The sequence below is a fragment of the Aulonocara sp. 'chitande type north' Nkhata Bay genome, linkage group LG19, assembly GCF_057382095.1.
Source record: "Aulonocara sp. 'chitande type north' Nkhata Bay isolate Kocher_YH1m ecotype deep benthic linkage group LG19, A_spYH_male_GT1.1, whole genome shotgun sequence".
Taxonomy (NCBI): Eukaryota; Metazoa; Chordata; class Actinopteri; order Cichliformes; family Cichlidae; genus Aulonocara; species Aulonocara sp. 'chitande type north' Nkhata Bay.
Genome location: NC_141362.1, coordinates 13,515,094 through 13,536,118, shown reverse-complemented (window position 1 = coordinate 13,536,118; position 21,025 = coordinate 13,515,094). Strand labels below are relative to the sequence as shown.

General features: G+C 42.2%; 1 protein-coding gene and 1 pseudogene across 1 annotated transcript; both read right to left on the bottom strand.

Moving 5' to 3' along the window:
• Positions 1–4,336: 4,336 nt before the first annotated feature.
• olig4 (oligodendrocyte transcription factor 4) lies at positions 4,337–5,113 on the bottom strand. Its single transcript, XM_086275599.1, has one exon. The coding sequence runs from the start codon at positions 5,111–5,113 to the stop codon at positions 4,337–4,339; it is 777 nt and encodes a 258-aa protein (XP_086131725.1).
• A 12,355-nt stretch (positions 5,114–17,468) lies between these two features.
• The window catches only part of LOC147306666 (plasma membrane calcium-transporting ATPase 1-like), a 43,361-nt pseudogene continuing 39,804 nt past the window's right edge, over positions 17,469–21,025 (bottom strand).

Below are 21,025 nucleotides of genomic sequence, written 5' to 3'. Positions count from 1 at the left end.
ATTCATCTTCACTGAGCTTTGGCTTGTACAAGTCTGCTTTGTTTCTTGATCTTTTTTTTTTTGGCCTTTTTTTGGCCTTTTTAATATTTTTCCAGACATGGTAAAGTGTTGATGTGCTTTTTTGGATGCTGCAAAAACTTGTATGTTCTTATTGGTGTTCCTGAGCCTGTGGAGTGATTTCCAAGTCTGGGTGTCCTTAGTTCACCACCCAAAAGCCAACGCCATTCAGTAGTGGTTTTTGCCTTGCCCCTTGCATGCAGGCAAGAGTGCTTAGCTTTCCTCACCTTTACTTCTGGAAATCTCTGCTTTTCTTGGATGGTATTTTTTTTTTAATAATAGCCTAATATCCTACTGACTAGTTTAAAGATGTTCCACCAGTTATTTTCCTAAGTATTACACAACCTTTCCATTTAAAATTTTCAGATTAAGGGAGGGTTTAATTGACCTACAAATAATTTTTTATTGACAGTTACACGGTCTCATCACTCATTTTTGGAAACAATAGTCTTGCTGTTGTGACCAAAAGCAGGCAACCAATCTTACAGCATAGTTTGGAGAAGTGCATCAGAGAGACAATGAGAAACTATAACCCAGATCTTTCATGGAGGAAAGTAATAATTTAAAAATATGCTGATTTTTCTCTTTTAATTAACACTAATTTAACCAATAAGCTGTTTATGAAACCCATCAAATCCAGACCGGTGCGTTCCTTCTTCAGACATTATGTTGACTAATCAGCATTAAGCAGTTCCAGCCTGAGTCCCCCCCATCAATCTCCCTCCTCTGTACATCTGTGTGCATACATGTGAGCGTATGTGCACACCATACTGCATATGTGTGTTGACCCCCAGCAGCTGTGCTTTCCCCTCATCAGTATTCTGAGTGAAAAGGGGTGGTGGTGGGGAGCTGGGCTTTACTAAGCATAAAATGTAAAAAGAACAGGCATCAAGCTTCTGGAAGTGTGCTCTCCCTTAATTGAAGTTCTCTTTTATCTAGAATCTGCACAATGTGTGCGTATGTCCTCCAATACAAGTCCCCCGTCCGGCCCCTCATTCCTCTTAATTGGGTCTTTCAGTCCCCTAATTAACTCTGTCAGTGCAGGTTGGCCTGAGCCAAGTTGGGATAAGTACTCCACTATTGATCAGTATCTGAAGCGGTTAACTTATCCATCTGTCTACATTTCATCTACAAAAGGTCATGGTGTAATAACATCAGTGCATCCTTTGTGCTGTTAAAAGATATTTCTGTCTTTTTTGACTCCATATGTCTTTGCCAGATTATAAACTGTGTTTATAATCAAAATTTATGTTCAGTTCAAGGCTTTCAAAATAGCTTCATGGCTAATATTGTCTGTCTATCTATCTATCTATCTATCTATCTATCTATCTATCTATCTATCTATCTATCTATCTATCTATCTATCTATCTATCTATCTATCTATCTATCTATCTATCTATCTATCTATCTATCTATCTATCTATCTATCTATCTATCTATCTATCTATCTATCTATCTATCTATCTATCTATCTATCTATCTATCTATTTAAACATTCATTTGGATCAACTACACCAAATAAAATGCATTAACTGGTGTAACAGTCTACAGCTACATCAAAGGATGATGTAATACTTTTGTGTGTTTATTTGTTAAATATTTAACAGCTTCAAAATACAAATTAATATCAGTTAGAAGTCATTTAAGTGATGGCACTGAACTGAGAGGAAAAAGTGAAGAGAAATCATTTTATCTTTCTTTCAAAATAGATGATTATAATTTTTTCTTATCAGCAGTAATTATGAGTGTTGTTTTGCAAAATATATTATACAGTTTTGCATCCCTGGAGCAAATGACTTTCTATATCTTAACTTTTTATATTTCAGTCTACAAAAAGACAGCTGAGGTCAAATTAGTTGGGGTTGCGAGACTAACGGGGCTCTAATTAAACATTTAAAGGCTGTTGCTCTGAGTACCGTGCCTCGGTTAATTGTTGCTGTAACAGTAATGAAATTAGTGTTCTTGGGGTTATCCAGAGTGCATGAAAACAATGTTTTTAACCTGATAGAATAAATAAATGCATGTCAAATACCTTCCTGCCAGTACCTTTTGCTTTCAGCCTCCTAAAATTGTGTCTTTTGGACATATTTGATGCAATATTTTAAGATAGCTATCTTTAAAGTTGCTTGGAATAAACCATGCCTTGGGCGATGCACATAAATCACCAAATGTATGTAAAATGAGAATTAATCTTATATTCTCAGTTGTATTCTCAGAGGCATTCAGCAGAGCAGCTACTTTTGTTTAGGCGATATTTTAAATGCATAACTTTCACTCACTGTTGAGTATTATAAGTGCAGAAAATGGAAACATAAAGGATTTGAATACTTGTTCCACCCTTGCTAATATAGACCAGCGTGTGTAATTTTCGGAGTTAATTGTGCACAACATTGTGACTGAAACCAGTGCTGCCACTGCTGGTTAGCGTATGCTAAAGAGCACTGTGGTGACAGCAGCGGCTGACCATAATGGTGCACAGAGGACATGTCCATATTGTATGATTTAAGAGGTATATCCATTACACACCGCAGTCATCACACCCACACTTGCGCGCACTCTGCAGACCGCTGATGCCGTACTGTGGGTTAACACCATCTGGTGCCAATCAGGAAACACCAGCTTTGCACAAGTCACTGTCTCTAATTATCTACCTAGAGCAAAGGGAGGCCGATCCCCACTAATCTCTACAATGTGTTCTGCTTCCCATTCCCACCTGTGTCCCAATAAAGGGGGGTCTTGTGGGAGGACCGGGGGTCTCTGTGTCAAGGGACTGGGGACCAGGTGACGCTGCAGCGCCAGTCCCCACGACAGAAGCTTCATCGCTTGGTTTGGCTGGCAGCTGCTTCCCCCCACTGAGACATCCCACAGCTGACAATCCCCCAGTACTGACAGGGGCTCTTTACAGTGTCAATAGCCTCATATATTAGAGCTAACCGCCTTTGTGGTGAGCGAGGGTGTCAGGCCTTTTGGCCCGACAGCGCTTGTTACCATGATGAAATGTAGATTGAATGGAGGGGGTCTGTGTCCCAGGCACGAGAGCTCGGACTCCCCCGGCCTTTGTGTCCCACGCATGGCTATTGTTCGAACCTATTCAGCACTTTCAAGAGCAGAAGGAGGGGTAAAAGTGAGAGGTGGGTGAGAATGATTTACATCTCTTCATCTCTCCCCTGGTCTCCAACTCATCTGTCAGCCGTGGGAGGATAAGCATGTATTTTACACGCCTGATTTGCTGCTAAGTGAAGGCTAGTCCTTGTTGAGCTGTTTGACTAAATCATGTTCATGGCAGTGTGCGTGTGTAAAGTGAACGTATGCTTGTTCAGTTTTTTATTTTTAGAAGAAAGCTGGAACTTGATTTGATGTCTTAATGTGCTGATAGAAATATTCATCCTGTATGAATTAAAATGACCTGTTTTTTTTTAATATAGACTCCATTATGTCCTTTGCTTAAAATCTGCCCTTTGTGTTCCTATATCCATGTTCTTATGAGACAGTGACAAATGGCTGGCCTAGAGCTGAGGACATGGCTATGTCCCTTGCCTGCGTCAGACAAAAGTGACGCGCCTTCCCGGCGCCTGTGTCGTCCTTTCATCTCCTACACCCTGTTGAGGTGAAGATGGATGGTCCCCAGGCTCAAGAACACCACATTCAGCTTCTGTTCTGGTGTATTGTCTCGCCCTTCTGTCCCTTTTTAGCTCTTCAGAGGTTAGGCTGTCTGAAACTGGTTAGCAACAAATGACAACCTTTTTTCCTGAATGTCAGCTTTAGCACTTCTAAGTTTGTCCTTTAAAGCACCAATAAATGCCCTTGTAGTATTGCTGTGATATTACTGTGTATTTGTACATGTCCAGAACGTTTCCAAAATAGTGACGCTGAGAAAGAAGAGACATTTTTCACAAACTAAAAATCAACTGCACATTTAAAAGAAGACGCCCAGAAGTAGTTATTATCAAAACAACATTTTAATTTAGGAAAATAGCATTTGTGCCAGTCAGACACAACAGTTCCATTTTGACAGTGTTTCATCACCACTTATTTCACATAAGCTACTCTGATGAAAAAAAAATCCCCAGAACATTTAGAATACTTCTGTAAAAAAAAAAAAGAAGAAAAGAAAAAGAGGCAATTAATAAAAAAAATAGCAGCAGTTTGTATCCCAAAAGATAGCTATATGTGTATATACAGTATGTACAAGGTTTTGCCCCAGCCATCATTTTATAAATTTTTTTTTCATCAGTCTCCTGTTTGTGGTCCGGACAGTCTATTTTAAGAGAGACCTGCTCACTTGCTCATAGACAGGCTGTGTAATGTGGAGGTAGTGGTGGGCAGAGGCTGGCAGAGTGAGCAAGGGCACGGCATGCCGGGGAAGTGTCTGTAGGAGCTGCTCAGGTGGAGAGGGTCCTTCAGGAGGCTCTGGACTGGAGCGTGAAAGCCCAGGAAGCCGGCTGATGGAGGGGAGTGTGGAGCTGGGGCTGAGGAGGCAGAAGATGAGTGATGCTGAAGAGCTGAAGGTGTGCTGCCCACCAGAGAGTGAAGGGACTGGGCCAGAGGATGCAGAGGGAGGTGGGCGGTCGTGGCCGCAGGGGTAATGGTGGGATGGGGAGCTGTGCGGCTCTGGACGGCGGCATTGCCACCATAAACGTCCCCAACCAGTTTCTTCATCTCCTCCAAAGAGCTGGAAAGCATGAGGATGTAATTGCGAGCCAAGAGCAAGGTGGAAATCTTTGACAGCTTGCGGACCGAGGGTCCATGTGCGTATGGCATGACCTCTCTGAGGCCATCCATCGCCTGGTTCAGATCATGCATCCTCTTCCTTTCTCGACTGTTAACTTTCAGCCTCTGATCTTGCATCTCTTCCTTGCTGAGCTCAGATCTGGATTTGCTCTTACCGCCCACGCTACAGCAGTCCGTCCTGCCTTGGCCAGCCTCACTGTCTGCTCTGTTCTCGTGGCAGTACTTCTGGAACATCTTATTGGAGAAGAAGCTCCCTGCAGAGTCATCCACCACCAGGTCTGGAGACGAGGAGCGACTGCAGGTGGAGCCAGCATCGGAATCCATTTCAGCTGAGGGAGAAAATTCAGGAACAAAAACAAGGATCCAAAAAAACCCCCAAAACTCTTAAATCGTGACAGCTTGAGCTTAGGACCTGAACTGTAGGTTTCCAAACTCTCTTAGTTCCCTGCAGTTTTTGTACAGCCTCACTTTTCCCTGAGTTTGTGCTGTTCGGCCTGATGCTCAGCCTCTCCCCAGGAGTGAGTGTGTCTAAACTGTCACCCCATGGGCCTGCTGGGGTGTATTTATACCACCGACACAACAAAGGAACAATACACCGCATAATGAGACACTTATGGCCCCAGCCAATTGCAGAAGGGACACACTTTTACCCCCCTCTCTTAACAACTCCTTCCTGCGCCCCCCAGTCCACCTCCCCGCAACCACATTAATTCTCCCACTTGCTGATGAACCCCCCTGCACGTTAACCAAACAGAGGTATGATCCCATGTTGTGTAAGGCTGAGTTAACCAGAGCTCTGTTAAAACTTTAATTAAAAACTGGCAGTATTTGCATATTTTTTTATGTTTCAGCACAGATTTTAAAGTAATCCTGGAACAAGGGAGAGGTGATTTAATAATAATAGAAAAAATCCAAGAAAAAAAGATGAATAAACATAAATTTATGACTTTATTATCTCAAATTTTAAAATTCTTCTCGTATTAATTTACCTCTATAATCTGCAAAAGTTTCTTCCTCAGCTGTAAAAACATGTTTACTTTACTTGAAAGTTCTCTACGCGGATGTTAAAGTGAAAGTGAGCAGGCCACCGTTTTTATTGCCCCCTTCCATAACACCAGATAGATGATGTCTTTAAGGCCTTATTTACATATGGTATCCATGAGATACTTTGGAGAAAGGTATGAGGCACCATATGAGGCTCTTAAACATGTAAAGGGCAGCGTTAATGGCAGACTAGATACAATTCAACCAGAAGCTCAAAACAAAAGGGGTCAGATAAATTTGACTTGGTTCCCCAAACAGTCTGTGAAATCACATCACTATCACTGGAAGGGGGTCTTTCAGTCCAGGGGGAGGTAGTTAAAAAGATACTAAATGAGTGGGCGCAGCATTGTCTCCCTATAATTCAACCATAAAGCTACTGGCACCTATTGTTCTTTGTTTTTTTACTTTATCTTGCTAGCTATCAGGAACACAAGGAAAACGTTCTTCCTCGTTTAAATTTATGGCATTAAAATTCCTTCCAGGCTTCGCATCCAACATATATCTGCTGCTTTAATGTTGTGGCGCTGTGACCAAGCAGAGTTCTCCACGTGGTGTTCAGAGGCTGGCTTTCACCACGCAGCTCAGGAATTTCCTGCCTTCCTTGTGCCAAGCAAAGCACCAAGTGAAGCAGTGCTGGAGGGCCGGGACTTTGAGAACATAACGCTTTTCTAAGGATGGCAAAAACAGCAGTTTTGTGAATTGATTCGTTGCATTGATTCTTGCCTGGAGCACAACAACTGAAAAGCCATCATAGAAAAGTATATTGTGTTCATTTCACAGGCATCAGGTCTGGATTTTTGTGTTCATCTGGTTGCTCGGCTAAGAAAATATTTGCCTTTCTCTGCGTTGTAAACAGCAGGATGAATCTTTTGATGAATCTAAATCTTTTACTCGCTGTAGTATGAACCTAGTGCAACATTTATGACATATATCTCATGCTCTTTGCTTTTAAATTTGTTTTTGTTCTTGCTTAATGCTCTCATGTTGAGTCTTTTGATATCCTGCTAATGCCACTGCTGATGCATATGCGAGCAAAGTTAGACTGATCTCACCAGTCCTCTGATTATCTGATGAGATGACAGACCAAAGTATGGTTTAATAAATATTTCAGCAGTCAGCAAGAGAGTGTGCGAGAGTCCCATTGAATTGTTCCAACCATTAAATAGTCTTTTGAAAGCAGTGCAAAATCACATCTCTTCTTTTACAAGAATATTTTTAAGTCAAACTAATTACAGAGTCAACCACATTGTCCTCATCAAAAACTTCTAACTGTTCTCAGATAACTAATGTGAGGGCAGTTAAAATCCAGTTGAGGTTCTCAGAAGAGTTTTGAATAATATAAATATATTTGAATTCCAAGTCAAGTTGCTTTATTGTCATGTGCAGTGGTACAGTACACAGTGAAACGAGACAATGTGCAAGACCATGGTGATACATATAGCATATAACAGACCAGCAAACACAGGACTACATAAAGTGCAAAATGCAAAAATTGCAAAAACCCCCCAAAACTAAGACACCAGACAGAAAAGTGCAACAATGACAGCGGATTGTGCAACAGACTGAGCATTGTGCAAAAAACAACTTGGTGTATGAAGGAGTGTGTGTGTGTTTGTGTGCGTGTGTGTATGTAAGATTGTTTTTGCATTAGTGGGGTTTTTGTATGAATAGAAAAAAGGCCCATGTAAAGGGCTGCAGCACAGCACTGCACCATCAGTATTTGATTTATTAAAGCTACATTTCCAATGTTTAATACGACTAAATACGCACGTTTTTGTGATCATGCAGCGATGCCAAGACGACCTTGTACTTTCATTTAACCTGGTTTTTCTCGTAAGTTCCTCGGTGAGGGATTAGTGAGGAGGTCGTGTTCGTGTTCAAACAGATTTTCTTTGCTTTGTTTTGTGGTTGAATTGCTGCAGCATTTCAACCACAAAAAACAGTTTTCTTGATTTTTGTCTATTATTAATAATCTTAAAATTGGCCTCCCTCCGGCAGTGAACTTAACTGTGTTTGCTGCTTTTTGTGTTGGTGAGGTTTTATGGAAGCTGACTGCAAAGTGGTTTATTTAATTTTCTTTATTCTACTTATTATAGTGGATTTTTTCCCCAGAGTTGTGCATGACTCATATGCATCATTTAAAGTACCCCCCATTTGAGAATAGACCACACAAAAATGTTTGAAAGGTTTAAGCCCATCAGGCTTGAGGTAATCAGGTTAGAAATTCAGACTGTTTCTCTCTGACGATGCGGTTCTTCTGATCATCTTCCTTTATCTGATAAAGTCAGGTCCCTTATAGTAAACGGACAACGTGGAATCAGTCATTTCCAGGTAAGTGTGCTTATTAGCTTCTAATAATCTGTGCCTAAATTCTCCTTCTTCCTACAGGGGCACACTGAGGAAACACAACTTCACTTGAGCTTGAATCTAAAGAACCACTAATTTTAAAATATGTGCAGATTTTGGTAAATCTATTGCTGGTCTCCGTGTCAGTGGGCTTGTGATCCCTTACACTCACAAACCCACACAAAGTTAGAACCGAGAATCAAGAGGGCTCTCGATACCCCCCCACCACAGCTCCGTCGGGGGGCCCTGCAGGGTGCTTTGGCTCGGCCACCATTCAGTGATATTATAATTGGGGAACTTTGAGAGCCAGCATGGGCCAGATATTTGGAGCATATGGATTTTCCCATCGTTAGGCTTGGAGCCAACATGGCTGCTGGACTCTCCTTTGCTAATTGGGTCAGTTCCTAATTAACTGAGTTGAACACAATGCTCCAGATTTCATTCTTTTTTTCCAGTCTTTCAGGCCCTTCAATGGCTGGTTCTGTGCCACAGTTTTCATTGTGTTTTACACACAAGGAAAGGAGAAAGGGATTTATAGTGGGTCATCAATAGTCTTAATAAATTATCTATAAATACAGGAAAATGTGCCAAGCTACTTATTAACCATACATGAAGTTAGATTAGCGAGAATGTCACTTATATGAAACGAATGAGGAACAGCACATCAGTGGAATAGAGCTGAAACCAGGAGCTGTGTATTAGTAAAAGTACAGAATGTATATCGGGATCACCGACAGGAACTTTATCCAAGTAACAAGTGTAATCAGTCCTCCTTTTACTCCATTATTTTATGCATGAGCCCGATAAATCCCATTCTTGGCCTCAATCTTATTCTTATTCATGTGTTTACAGAGGCAAAGGGCCACACAGAGAGACTTAAGGATCTCTGCATTTTACAAATGAAAGCGTAGCCACCCTTCATGTGTCCACATAATCCTTCAATTTTTAACCCTGCACTAGAGTGTTTGACTTTCTTCTCTGGGTGCCACCTTTCAGGGCCCTTCATCCAATTCTGAGCTCTGCAACAGACTTTTTTTAGGCTTTAGAGACCCCCTCACTGCTGCCCTTTCTGGTGCACTCCAGTGAAAGTGCTCAGGTGACCAGAAAATGAGGGCATTATCACAGGCATATGCTTGTAGTGACAGAGGATCAGGCAAGATTAGGGCCTATCATGGCTCAATAAAGCGCTAAGCTGGAGAGCAAACCTGCGCTGTGTACCATAAGGCTTCCTTCACTCTCTGCTGGTCATTGTTCAACAGGATCAGTGGCTTGATCTTCTGTACACACACACACACACACACACACTGGGGTTTAATCTGCTGCTTGAGAGCCTGTAGAGGACATACAGCTGCCTTTAGTTTCCACCGTTTGTCTCAGTGTTGCTTCCACATCAGGACTGTGAGATCACAGCGGGGCGAGTGTTCAGCAGAAGCTGATATGAGGAATCGGGTTGTTTTGATTCATCTGTGGATCTAAACATTTCCCTCTCAGTACCGGTGTCTGTGCAGAGAGATATAAAGTTGTTTCATGAAGTAACTGAACAGGCAGACAAGTGTTTCTGAGAACGGGGAGTGCTGCCCTTTGTTATCTCTCACCGCTGGGACAAACTGCTCGGTGATTTATTCATTTACACTGCCTGAAACAATTGCATTATCTCGGCCGCAACACAAAGACACAAAGGCACTATGAAAATCCCCTAGGATGTTTATGAGTCACTAAAGAGTCCAATAACTTTCCCCTTCATCTTTAAGCGGCCATGAAGGATTGCATGCTGAGGAGGGCTGCAGGGCGAGAGGAGTGAGGATGGGGATTCGGGCTGAGGGAGAGGTGCTGATTATGAGCAGGATGAAAGGAGTGCAGGCCCTCTCCTCTGGAGCTGAATGGAGCTCGGTCAGCAGGCTGTCCCATACACCGACCTGCTCCATGCTGCTAGAACTTCATAAATTACCCCACTATTACCCTGGGGGGACACCGAGGGAGGACAGACAGGCGAGAGGGGGAGAGAGTGAAAGGGGACAGAGCAGAACCGGTTGCTGAGCAGACCATCGTCAGGAGTTGTAGGCATCGGGTCCAGATGTTAGCCTTCAGGTTGCTGGGACTCAAATGATGGGGACCTCCTTTGACTTTTCAGAGTAGAAACCACAAATTATTCATTTAAATTGAAAAATGCTGTTGTTTTTTTTTAGTAAACAGGAGTTTGATGGCTCACAGTAGTTTTATTTTTACATTCTAGGTTATATTGCTGCCTTTATTACTCTTTTCTACTAATGTACCTGTATATTTGTGTTTAACATGATCCTAGGGTTCCTCTTGGTGCTTCCTTCTCCACAACGATATTTTGGTAGGTGACGTCTGGTGAAAGAGGAAAATAGTGAAACACATTAAAAATGCTCATAGCAGTATTTGTGGAGCATGTTGATAAACCGAGCAATGAAAGGAGAGACTGCTGCTGAGTCTTTTAAATTAAATTTGTGGTGTGTCGAGCACCTCAAGGCGCATGCCATCTGGTTCCGTTCTCTTAAAGAGAAGGCTGAATTTCTGTATTGATGTTGATATCTCCAAAACTGTGAAACTTGCAGTCGGGGTGTAAACACACTAGAGGAACTGCACTGTGCAAGAGCACTTTTGATCACAAAATTTCTGTTGGTTTAACTCCTATGATCACTGCATGCTGTGTGTTATTAGTTTATTTCATTTTGGGATTATAGAGTTATGAATCACCCACTCTGTTTCTAATTTTGAATATTCAGTTTCTGTTATATTCAGCCTATTTTTGCTGTATTCCCATCTTACCCAGTGACTCTTTCCTCCTGTTTGTCCTGAAATTTCATGCTGAATTTGGAAAAACTGTGCAGCCCTCGACTCGGGGAATCAGCTGTTAAATCTTAAGCAGCCGGTCTCACTGAATTTATTTAAGGTGATTTTTGGTTGTATTTTTTGTATTTTACACTTTATCTGATATACATAGTATACTTGTTCTGTGTATTTGTACTAATCTGTGCAGCTAGTAGTGATTGTACTGTTGTCTGTCTTGGCCTAAAAACTCTTGCAAACAACATTTTATTTATTTTAAGAGTCATGAATAAAAAATAAAGTAATTGCACTGGGTTTAATGTTTTGTCTGTTTTTATTACTAAGGCTGACAGGTCTCAGGATTCGCAGTGAGGGACTTGGACATGTGTCATTAGGATTTTCTGCAAGCGTTTACATTCTATGTAATATGTGAATGTAAATATTTATGATAAATATGCCGATGTTTCTGCTGCAGAAATCAGGTCAAATGTGTATTTCTCTATTTAATAATACATTTTATTACCTGGCCAGGTGGTGCAGCAAATATAGGTGAGGCTTAATAGGCAGAAGGTATTCTTTAAGAGGGGGTGACAGCTTTCTGCAAGTCTTCCTTTTTGCACCCATTTTCACTTTAACATACATACATACATAAAACTTTCTGGTTCCCAAAAAAATGGTCCTTTACAAGGTAACTAAACAACAGATTTAACAAATAAATAAATAAATAAACTTTTTATTGTTTAAAGCAGGCAGCACGGTGGCATGGTGGTTAGCACTGTTGCCGCACAGCAAGAAGGTCCTGAGTTCAATTCCAACATCAGGCCCGGGTCTTTCTGTGTGGAGTTTGCATGTTCTCCCCGTGTTTGTGTGGGTTCACTTCGGGTACTCCGGCTTCCTCCCACTGTCCAAAGACATGCAGCTTGTGGGGATAGGTTAATTGGGTAATCCAAATTGCCATTAAGTGTCACTAGGTGTGAATGTGAGTGTGAATGGTTGTCTGTCTCTGTGTGTTGGCCCTGCGACAGACTGGCGACCTGTCCAGGGTGTACCCTGCCTCTTGCACTATGACAGCTGGGATAGGCTCCCGCGACCCTGAAAAGGATAAGCGAATGGATGGATTGTTTAAAGCAGAAGGCACCTCTACGTTCCTTCTGCTTTAAAGGGTTGATCCAAAAATTATATTTATTAATTCAAATTATGATTTAGTGTCTCAGAAAACTTTTCTGCAGCAAGCCCCACAAGTGAAACTGAACCTGGGTAGCTTAATTATGTTTTCCTTTTTGTTCCTCTAAGCTTTGATAACATGTCATGGCTCAAAAGGACATAAAATTAAGTAAACGTGAGAATTGGCTTCAAGTAGTCCGAATGAGCTTAAAACATTTAAATACATTCCAATCAGTCAAAAAAGTCACACGCATGCTTACAAGCCTATACAGATGCTCACAAAGTGTATCTGTTTGCCATTGTGTTGGTCACACTTTCGAACAGTTGGCCGCTCACTGATGCATGGGGGGTGGCTTTGTGTCAGCGGTCTGCGCCCCCCCTCCCATCCTGTCTCCTCCATCCCCCTCCATCCCCCTCATCTCTGCGTTATCCATCTTGATAAAACTGGGGACCTGCTTTCCCAATAATCTCCCTCCCCGAAGCCCAGGCACGACTCCTGCCTTTCATCAGCACCATTGTTTCAGTGCGTTACCGCCGCTTGTGCTCCCTCACCACGGTAACACACTCACGCACCCCCTCTTCCTCGCCATCCCATCTGTGGATAGGCCTGCCATGTGTCTATTCATAAGGCTGCCGGCGGCAACGCCACTGTATGCGGAGAGTACATGATGCCGTCCTTTTGTGTGGGTCTCAGTCCTCAGCTACTTACCGCTGACCTCAGGGTCACTGCACACAATAACCTGAGTGTTGGTGGCCACTGGCTATCCTCATTGGCCAGTGATTGACGAGCCAATCAATGGGGTGTGAGTGTGCGTTGTGTGTCTGCGCGTGCACGTGTGTAGTTACTATACAGCCTCTGTAGGTCAGCTGAATGAAGCGTGTCTGTTTTGTAAGTATTGCTCTGTTGAAGGCATCAGACTAGTTAGTGACACACAATTGACTTCTTTTGGCTTTTAGCTTGATGTGGTGACATGAATAACTGCAATTTAACTCAATGAGCACACGCCTCGTCTGGACATTAAAAACTGTGAGCCCAGTGGAGTTGTGCTGCTATAACGTTAAACATCCTTGGGTCCAGGTTTATGTGTAGAAATTGTATCTTAGACCGCTTAATATTCTGGCATATGCTCCCAGGCTATCATTTTGATCTCATCAGTCACTCTTTTTACCCCCTGCCTCTTCCCTCCTTTCACGGCACACACAGACACATTCCCTCCAGAACCCACTCAAGGGCTCAGGTGGGCGATTAGGAGCAGACATTAAACCTCAATTCACATATGGCTGGTTGTGAATGCTGATGAGGAGATCTGCTGCCGTTTCCAAAGTGGCTGAAACATGGACAGTTTCCACTCCACTGTCTGATGTGTAACTGTGTCCACATGCTGACTGGCAGACACATGATATGAAGGACTTGCGCTGCTTGGCGATGATGATCTGTGCTCTGCTGATTAAAAACCAGGCCGTGACCCTGCAGTTTATGGACCTCCTGTTGTTTAACCAGTAGCGGGATGAAAAGGGATGGCGTTGTTGACCTGTCTCGATGATCTGAGAACCGTGTCGTGCTGCTGTCGCTGAATAGAGATGTTTCATATTCTGGCGTGGATGTCATTGTCCTTGTGAAATCATGTAAATGGGTCTCAACGTTTTTTTTTCATCTATTGAAGACACAACAGGTTTTCTTTGATAAGGACTGAACAGGAGTCAGTATTGAATGAGATGCCATGAGAACCTTATTACTTTACTGCCCATCGTGAGCTATAAGATCAGGAATCTAAATAACAACATGGCTGATGAATAAACAGAGAATTGAATGAGAGGCATACAGTGAAAGTAGACGCTGGATGGTGAGAGGCTGATTACACCCCATGATTCAATAGTTTAAAGAATCACCTTTAGCAGTAAAGTTACTCTTACTTTGCTTTTTTATGCTTTAATATACAGAGCAGTACAATGTTAACTCAATGACTACAAGGTGCTCAGGTCCTGAGTCTAAATCATCAGCCCTCCACCACCATGTTGACAGCTGTGTGCCGATGTGCTGTGTTTAGTTTTCTTCACATTTGGCAAACGATGACCAAACACTTCCTCATGGTCTCATCTGTCCAAATGACATTTTGCAGCCTAAGCCATGCTGCCATGTTCTTTTTAGAGAGAGCAGGCTTCCTTCTGCCAATCCTTTTAAATAAGCCATATTTGTTCAGTCTTTTTCTGTTTTTTGCAGTTTGTCTGAGCAATGCACAATCTGACTTTGAGGTCCATTAGCTGGGATGCGTTGTGTTAACACTCACCTGAATGCTCCAGACCAGCAAACTGCCAAAACCTCTGCTTTTATAGAGCTGCTCGGGCTGATGGCTCAAGTTCATTTCGTAGCAAGCAGCAAATGGCTGCTAATTACTTTTTGAATTCCTCTGGAAACATGTGTCTTCATGTTTTGGCTTATTTTTAGGACATTTTCTCATGTGGACAGTGGACACAAATGCAGACTTTAAGATGGAGTGGCATTTTTTTAAACTAACCTTTATTTAGTGAAGGTTGAATCCAACATCAGACAAAAATAAAGTTCTTAAAGAAAGCGGGGAACAGACCGTGTGACACAAAAAAGGAAAAGAAACAGTGAGCAGTTTGGTTTAACTTCACTTTTTTTTATATATCAGTGCAACATGTCGGTGTACTATACCAGTTCCTCACAGAAAAGACACCTTGCAGCTTTAGGGCCCTATATTTATTTGAAAGGGAAAGTACACTCTCTGATTTCTCCCTCACCACTAACAGCAACACGTCTGTTTCTCAGCTGTCACGCCAGCTCGCTGTCATATGGCCGCGTCGCCTCTCAGCAGCATGAGGGTGAGTGTAGGTTTACAGCATCTTTGTTATTGATATCATTCTTTGTCTCACTTTTCCTGTCTCAGAGAGGAACAGGCCTCTAACTTTGGCCCTGCTGAGGGCAGCATTAAATATCAATACATGTTTACGAGGGCCCGTAAATACTCGATACAGAGAAGAAGCGGTTAAAGAGGGAGAACCGAGAACAGCATTTCTCCCATGTGGATGAAGATGGGGAACAGGGGTGGAGAAGGAAAGAAGAAGAAATGGAAATGAGACATAAATGTAAAGGAATGTAAAAAGAGCCCTACAGGGTGTCAGATAGCTACCCACCTGCTGCAGCAGCTGCTGGTTGTTCCTGTCAGCTCTCGCCATGTTCAGTTTCATAATCTTTTATGCAGTCTTTGATTTTTAGCAGTCATTAATTAATGATTTTATTTATGTTTACCAAGAAAGAGCACTGAGGAGTACAAAGTAGCCTTTTAAGTCTTCACTCTGCACCACTTTCCAACTAATCTATTATTCATGATGTGTTAATTTCTAAAATGATTTAAGGATTAGAGCGCTTGAATTGCTGTAGACTTAAAGGCAGAGTACGTAGCAAGCAAACAAAAGGTCCCATAAAAGTACAGCTCTAGTGACTGCGTGGCAGTATATTTGAAGGACAGTGGGCAGGAGGGGGTGCGCCCCAGCTCCAGCCTTTAAAAGATTAACCCTGAGCCCACAAAGGCGCAGGGGGCTGTGGGGCCAGGCAGGGCATGAGTGGGCTGCTCACTGGTTAAATATTGGCCCTCTTGGATCCCCAATCATTGTCTAGTTTGGAGCTTTACCCAAGCCCCTGTTAGCAGTGCAGACACATATCTTGGCAGCCGGAGTGAGCCGATACAAAGGCCATCGGTGCCCAAAAGGCAGAAATGGAGATGTATGGGTCCGGGGTGGGGTACTCGCCACGTGGGGCCCGTGGTCGTAAAGCCCAAAGCAGGACAGATTGGACAGCGGAGCCCCCCTCGATCCTCCTCTTTCTGTGTGTTTCTGTGATGTGACAGTGATAAACGGGACACGCAGCCTTCCAGAACAACAAACAGACACTGCCTCATTTCCCCAATGTGGGCGAGGGCAGGCATAAAGGAGGTGCCATCCCATTAGAGCCTGGACTCAATGCTGCTGAGGCTGAGGCAGCGAGGGAGGGGTTTTACTAGTGCACCGGACCACTCGACCACGGGCCTCCAGCTGAGAGGAGACAGCTCTGCTTTTTTGTTTTCTCAGAAAAGTGTCATAAAAAACTCGCCTTAATTGGTGCTCTATAAAATTTGCATCTCCAAGCTGATTAGATTTCCTCTCTCCTCAGTCGCTATTGTGCCTCTGAGTGACCCCTTCCTTGCCATTCACTTTTAGTCCTTTTCACAATTTTATTGGGCATCGGAGAAAAAGGAAACCCTTGTAAGTTTGTGCCCTTTGCCCTCCACTTCTCCCCTGCCTTTTGAGTTGACCGAGTCCCTTTGGAAACAGCTGCCTTCTGCTCGGCCGCCGAAAAGTAAACTCGTAGTTATACATTAAATTTTGTTAAACTGACTGGGAAGAATGGAACCGGTGTCAGTTTGTAACTATGTATCATTTTTGGTTCAAACTGCAGGGTTTTTGCCCTCTTAGAGCCAAAGTGAGTGACTGAAAAAGCCTCTGAATAGATTAACCACACTTCCTGAATGTAGCACCATTGTGTCTTGCAAAATTTAGAGTGCAAAAAAGTTTCCCCTTCAGCAAAAACCCTGTTTATAGACATGTCAGAGCAGCACAGACTGAAATATAATCCCATTAGCTTTGAATGGCAAGTCTATTACTCTGTTGCATAATGTGTCTGGCTCGGCATGGATAATCGCCATCTCAGTGGAAATGGCGGCGAGATAAAGGGATTTGAGATGCTTTGACGTCTTTATAGATGGAGTAATACGGCTGCTGGGATCATCAGCTTGCCCAGAAAAAGTTCGGGCTGTCTTCATTTTTCCATCTAAAATATCATCTTGTGCGAGTGATTCTTGACAAAAGAGCATCGCTGTGGGCCCTAATCACTTTACATCATTTTATTGGTTGAATATGCATTGTTTGTTGGGTTTGAAAAAAGGGCTACATTTTAAATTGCTAAACAGCAAGCAGTGCCCTTCTTATTAAAGCTTTAAAGATGTACTGAAATAAGCTTGTAGCCACAGGAAGATTAGGATAGATTATTTAATGTGTGCACACTCACAGCAAAGTGGACTTATTTCTGCCATAACTATTATCCAGTTAAGTGCTTTAAAGGGGAATTAATAGTAGTTTAGTTAGTTTTCCCCCCATTTTCTTTTAACCAAGGTCGGATATCCAAGCCAATATATAACCTGAGCAGTGGGTGGGGCACATGAAATAGTTAAAGGGTTACAATCTTATATGCATATTACGGAGAAAGTGCGGGTTAGAGAGTGGGAACGTATCCAGACATTGTGATGCAAAGGGCACAGGGGGGTTAAACCAGGTTCTACTCGGCCCCCTGACCCGACACCTCTTTGATGCTGCAGCCCTCAGGACGTGGGCCCCTGAGGGGGCTCAGCGTGGCGCAGCCCTGGGACCGGGCCGCTGCCACTGAGCCAGCGGGGTCCGGGGACAAGCTTTTGTCCCCAAAGAAAATGTACGTGGCTTTGGGTGGGGCTGGGGAAAGGTCACATACTGGGAACACGGGGAGAGAGAGGTGAGATCAAAACAAACAGACTGGGGAAACGCATCAGATCACTTTCTCAGCCGCTGGGTGGATGATACACGAACATTAACCTGCCAAAGGAGTTTGCTAGTTTATCATTAAATCCGCCTGCGTGAGACTGCAGTATGTCTACTGGCACCAGCTGACATACTTAATAACATTTTTTTTAAAGGTGGAAACACATAAAAAGGAGAAATCACCTCCTGAAGAATATTATGTTTAATACAATATTCACTGAACTGCATCTGCAGCTCAAAGTCACTCGCTTCATCATCTCCTTCAGCACAATTCAGGGCAAATCCTGCACTGATTAAATATCACACGCTCAACACTTGAAATTGATCAGAACCATTCAGATCAATACTGGCAGCTGCGTGGAAGTGGTTACTCACAGGAGGAGAGTTCTGGGGAAAAAAAGAAACTGCCAGACCTCCATCTTATTTAGTTACTTAAAAATCTTCCTTTTTTCTTGCTTTTCTTTTTATTTGTCAGGAAATCTCCTAAAAAATTATACATGGTAGATCTTTTATAACTTGTGGGATTTTTGTGACCTGATCATTTCAGCCCCTCAGTAGAAACACTGGTCTGTTAATGAACTGGTAAACTGTTGTTTCTGAGATGTTACAGCCTGCTACAGCACCACTTTCTCTTTGCCGCACAAACATTTCAAAAGTAAAGTTGTAAAGTAAGAAGGAAGACTGCATTTTTTCCTCTCATTTAAACAATAAAGTAAATAAGTCATCAGGAGCACGTTATCTTGTTGAAAGCAGCCCTCAGAACATAGGCACCCTGTGGGATCAATACTCAGGAAGAGTGTGATATTTAAACGATGCTCAGGTGGCACAAGGAGCCCAAAGTGTGCCGGGAAAATCCCCCACACCATTTCACTGCCAACAGTTTAAACCATTGTTACCAGGCAGGTTAGTTTCATGCTTTCATGAATCATGACGCCAAATTCTGACATCTGTACATCACCATCATCAGATATTGGGGTGCCGGTGTGAATTATAACTTCAGTTTCTTACTCTTACCTCACATGAGTGGCACTCAGTGTGGTCTTCTGCTGCTGCAGCCCATTTGCTTCAAGGCTCAGAGATGCTCTTCTGCAGACCTTGGTAGTAACGTGGTTATCTGAGTATCTGCTGCATCCCCTCAGCTCAAAGCAGTCTGGATATTTTCTCCTTTTCACATCATTCTCTGTAAACCAAAGAGATGGTTGTGCGGGAAAAATCACAACCTTCCATTTAAAAGTTACTTTAAGCAACTCCTGTTATGACAGATGTCTTCTGTTCCATTTCTCCAGTGAGTCTTTTCCAATCAAAGCTACCTTATTTGATATTACAGTGAATTAGAATGCACCTTACTAACCAAACCAGCTTCCAGCAGTCCTCTGGTCTGCATTTTGCTCATGCACAAAGCAGAATAGCGGTAGTCCACAACCCAATGTGAGCGGTCACAGGGGTTTTATTTACAGTCTGTGGTTGAGGTGGACATAGAAATAATTTATAGTCACGTTTAGTAGGTGATAATCAAACGTTTGGTGCTTTGCTGTATTTGGATATCTTTGCAACAAGTTTCACAGTTAGAAGTAAAAGTCACATTAAAAATAAGAACTAACATGCAAAACAAAAGAAATTATGAAACAATAAGTTTTTTTTGGCCAAAACCAGTTAATTAATACATTTTTCAGTTGTTGGAATTTAATTGCTGAGTACTTTCATAATTCTTTAAGTTGTTTTCCACATAATGAGGATAAATATGTAATTCCATGTAATAATGCCTTGTAATTTAAATAATTAACATTTATGGTTTTGTTTGTTGAATAGTTTCAGTTATAACTGTCGAGGGCATTTTATCATGTCTGCACAATAGCACAGATAAATAATAAAACAATAATCATACACTCTAATATTCCTTCAAGCTTGTACCACACTTGGATTTTCAGCGCTTACAGTGGTTATTCTGAATCCTCTGTTACATCTCTTTTGCATTTTGAATCAGCACTTTTTTTTTTTTTACCAACAGACACAAAGCACAGACTGTAGAATTTATTGGAAGCACACATCACCGATATTCTGGGCCTTCCACTGTGAATGCTGATCTCTGCATCCTGGCTGCTACACTGCTGCCTGCAGCAGGAAATTAGCATTTAGTTTAGCCATAAATTTTACGGTCATTGCTGTGTTTTGAGAACTCATAAATCTTTAACTTCATAATTAAAGATTTACAGCTTCTAAGAAAACAAAACTTTAATACGTTTGAAGATATTTGTATCGGTTTGGGCAACTATTTCATTTGCTTGCAGATAAAGTCCTCAAGAGGTTTCTGATTGCTGTGATCAGTTGCAGGAGAGGAATCAGTTGACAGATAAATGAAAAAGCTACAGCCGGTATATTCTGTAATCCTTTAATAAATCAGCACACTGTGATTGTGCGATAAAGAAATCTCTGCTTTGGATGATTTTCATCCCCCCTAATCTTTCTAATTATCATCACTGTCAGTATACTCATCTCAATTTTAAGGGAACAAACTCAACATAAGCTGTTAATTTTTAATCTGATTCAGATTCTCTGTACACTAGAACTGTGCCTGTTTGGCACATTTCAGAGGCAGCAAGCGCCTAAAGGGGCAGAATTTTAAGGAATTTATGCGCCCTCTAGTGTTAATACTCAAACTGCTTGAAGCACCCTTAAGTGCTCCATACTGACATTTCATCATATGGGGCTTAAATAAGACAAGGCTCGAATATAAAGGTGTTATATCATAATGCAATGCAATATTCTTTTTCTTCATTGTACAAACAGGCCATTTTACAATAATAATAGTAACACTCAATTTAAGGTTTATCAGATTCATGATTTGAACCACACACACACTCATGCGCATACTCCCATCTCAGACGTCTCAGTGCTCCGCTGAAGGCTAAAGCAGTCATGTAGGATAGATTGAGTGCATTCACGTCACTCATTTCCACTCGCTCCATGAATATTGCAGTGGTGGAGACAGCTGATGAGGCACATTTGGTTGTCAAGCTGAGAGGCAGGCACATGGTTACATAAGAGCGCTGTGGATGAGGATGTCTGACAAGCCTGCCTTTGAAGAAAGTACTCTATCCCCATCGGCAGCTTCACCCACTGCTCGAGTTAATTGACATCCTCAGGGGGACCTGAATTCATCACCTTGGCAGAGCCCCGCTATAAAGATGATGTGCAGGTATAATGGAAAAAACAGTATGTTAAAGATCTTTCTGGGGCCCCAAGGTTTAATATTGTAAGTGTTGTAACCTGCATGCATTTTACATGTTTATTTTTTATGTAAAGTTTGTGCAGCTTTGCAAC

What these genes read in the sequence shown, in the direction of transcription:
- olig4 (XM_086275599.1), bottom strand. Translation starts at nt 5,113, where the DNA reads ATGGATTCCGATGCTGGCTCCACCTGCAGTCGCTCCTCGTCTCCAGAC.